The sequence below is a fragment of the Symphodus melops genome (assembly GCF_947650265.1).
Source record: "Symphodus melops genome assembly, chromosome: 7".
In the NCBI taxonomy this organism is placed as follows: domain Eukaryota; kingdom Metazoa; phylum Chordata; class Actinopteri; order Labriformes; family Labridae; genus Symphodus; species Symphodus melops.
The window spans coordinates 11,730,828-11,733,749 of NC_136697.1; the positions used below are offsets into that span (position 1 = coordinate 11,730,828).

At 40.5% G+C, this 2,922-nt stretch overlaps 1 protein-coding gene across 1 annotated transcript; it reads right to left on the bottom strand.

The window, feature by feature from the left end:
- Positions 1–234: 234 nt before the first annotated feature.
- rgs5b (regulator of G protein signaling 5b) lies at positions 235–2,550 on the bottom strand. The gene is made up of 5 exons (XM_079348905.1): positions 1,672–2,550; positions 1,454–1,543; positions 1,270–1,331; positions 1,006–1,169; positions 235–888 (listed from the first exon to the last, which is right to left on the bottom strand). The coding sequence occupies exons 1-5, from the start codon at positions 1,713–1,715 to the stop codon at positions 712–714; spliced, it is 537 nt and encodes a 178-aa protein (XP_079205031.1). The 5' UTR covers positions 1,716–2,550; the 3' UTR covers positions 235–711.
- Positions 2,551–2,922: the final 372 nt, after the last annotated feature.

Here is a 2,922-nt window from a genome sequence, read left to right on the forward strand (position 1 = left end):
AAGAACTAACACAGCATCACGTAGGTAGTACACCTTCAGACTTTTTGCATATCTTCCATTCACTGTAATTCAAGAGAAAAAGAGTCATCCAGTCACGTACTTGTGAAGTGGAACCACTAAGAGCCAAAATTAGTAGCTATGACAGCATGAGCAAGTATCTTTCTTCCTTGCTACAACATTTTTCTTCTGACCTCATTAACCACATCCTCCATCTGCGCAGGAGAAGTCTTACAGGGAAAACACTGTCATCCTTTGTCTCTGGAAATGTATAATCTTTATTACATTGCAGTTATTTGAAGATACAGTTTGTATTTCATAAATAAAAAACATTCATACATTAAAAAATAATTTAAAATAAATAAGAAATAAATAAAAGTGCGAGTCCCTATGGTAGTTGTGTATCATTTCAATCTCTGCATTTATAAAATTTTCGCCACTGTAGCTGCCCCTTTAGAGGCAGACATCGTCTGCAGCTCAGTCTTTTCTCACAGCTTCGGGTCTCCATTATCTTCTCTTCTGGGCTTTGAGCTGTTTGCAAACTCTGGTCTCCAAAGTGCCTCCATTACCTGGCTCCAAAGTTCTCAGATGGAAGTTTTTGTTCCTTGTGAACCCTTCCAGTCTCCACTGTGCGCCCGTAAGCTTATGTCCCTTTGAGGAGTCATCACACCACGTCTGCAGTTTGCAGAACACGTTGTTTGAATAACACTTTTTTTAGCATGTCTTGGCTTTTCTGCTGACTTCCAGGTATGTGGATGACTTAAGGAAGCGTGGGTAGCAGTCCTTCTCCATCAGGGTGTAGATTTTGGCCTGGGCCAAGTCAAAACAGGACTGTCCAGGGTGCTCCATGTTCTCCTTTGTGATGGCTTTGGTCAAATGGTCGAGATTTATCTGTAAGGAAAACAGAGGAGGTAAGGAGGTGATTATCAGGACTTATCGACAAGTTAAGAAAAGAAAGCAGAATGATAGAGCCTCCTAAATAATCGTTTAATGTTTTGGTATATTTACCTCTCGAGGTGCATCAGTGGCTATGAACTCCTCATAAATTTTCTTGGCTTTGCCTGCTTGTTTGGAGGGCTTTGTTGCCTGGTAGTCCTCACAAGCCAGGTAAAAGGCGATGTTTTCCTCACTGAACTCTGAGACCAGGAATGCTCTAAACAGACACAGTCCATCTGGCAAAAAAAGAGAGGGTAAAAAAAGTTAACATCTGGTTATCATCACAAACATCTGCAGTGATTGAACATTTTCATCAAGTGTCATCCGAGGACTTACTTTGACTGGACAGCAGCTTGTCAAACGACTCCTTCCATTTCAAGGGCTCGTCCACATTTAACCTGTGGTTACAGAAAAAAATAAAATAAATGAATGAATAGGAAAAGTTCTTAAATCACTGTTTTGCACTTTAATATTACTGACACGCTTAAACATAAAAATATGACTCAAATGTTTGTCTTACCTCAGTTTATTGTTTTTCTTTGCCTGGCTGGTGATGCTTTGTTCTGACTTATGTAGTAAACTTCCAAACAAAGCTTTCAGCTCCTTTGCCCTATAAAACCAAAAGAAAAAAAACATGTTTACAGATATTTTAAAGGATATTATGTCCAGGATTTGTACAATGTAGGTAAGCGAATGATAGTTGTGATCAAAAGAGGAGAAATGTCATAAAGCCCTCACCTCTCCAGGCAGGTGATAGGCAGTGCATCAAGTCCTCTGCACATGATGGGATGTTTCTTCTTCCTGTTGGAGGATACTTCCAAAAGTTAGGACGTTGCCTTGTGAAGGATGTAGTGTTCAACAGCTTTTCTTCCTTGCTGGAAGTGAGTGAGTGAGTGAGCTTTCAGTCGGTCTGTCGTCTTGCGTGGCAGAGTGACTTTTTATAGGGCGGTCTACTCTGTGACATCACGCCCCTCAGCCAATCAAAGCAGACGTGTGGGATGATGAGGAGACTCCTCACTGAATGAACACTGATTTTCCTCCAGACAACTTCCTCACCACTGGAACGTGTGTGATTACATGAAGACGGTTTTACTTCACAACTCTTCAAGGTCATATTGCTCAGTAAGGGTGTCTGTGTGATTTCAGTGAGTTATGTTGTGTGTTGTTACGTTATACTTGTTAGGAGACTAACATGTAATCACAAGGACCTTATTCTTGAGCTTGGAAACAGTCTTTACAGCTTTGTCATATTGCTTTTTTGCAGATAATCTAACAAGTTTTATCACAACTTTTACGAGTTTAAAGATGTAAAAGTTCTTCAATTAATTAAATGTCTCTGTTCAGACGTCATTGATTTTTCCTTTTTCTTCAATAAAAGCATACAGTATTTGGATGTACATGGTTTCCAGCTGACATTAACGTTTGATGTAAAATTTAAAGTACTTAAATGAATAAACCCTTTGTGTTCTTACAAATTACCCTTTGTGTTCATATTTTTTAACATGTAGGTTTGTTAAATGTCCTATTTCAGGTTGAACACATGATAGCAAAATCCCCGTTGGACAAACGCACAAGACAGAGACAGAGCAAACAGTTTGAACAATAAGTTTAATAAAACACGGGGTAGTGAAGTGAGCAGTGAAACAATAATCCTAGTGACGATCCCAAAACCCGATTCTAGCACGCGTGAAGGTGAATCCAGGTGAGACGAACAGCAGACAAGAAGACGGCAGGTTGACGGGGATGCAGGTAAGTCTTAACGGGAAGCTGACGATGGGGAAAACATGAGGATGGTAAGTACACGGAAAAGTAGGGAACTAGAAAAGTAGAAAAATCCAAAAATACAAGCGCGCCTGATTCGAGGTACGATACACTGCGGTCAAGTGAGCCGTCATTTGTAAAACCCCGGTCAAGCCAGCCGCCCGATCAAAATACGATGCGCAGTCTATTCAGGGGTTTACGGTATGGGTGCTTGGAGTGCCCAAAAAG

Bases quoted from the DNA above. Each gene is read 5' to 3' on its own strand.
- rgs5b (XM_079348905.1), bottom strand. From the start codon at position 1,715: ATGTGCAGAGGACTTGATGCACTGCCTATCACCTGCCTGGAGAG. The intron at 1,544-1,671 runs GTGAGGGCTTTA...TTGGTTTTATAG, and splicing joins CCTATCACCTGCCTGGAGAG to GGCAAAGGAGCTGAAAGCTT. The intron at 1,170-1,269 runs GTAAGTCCTCGG...TTTTTTTGCCAG, and splicing joins CAAGCTGCTGTCCAGTCAAA to ATGGACTGTGTCTGTTTAGA.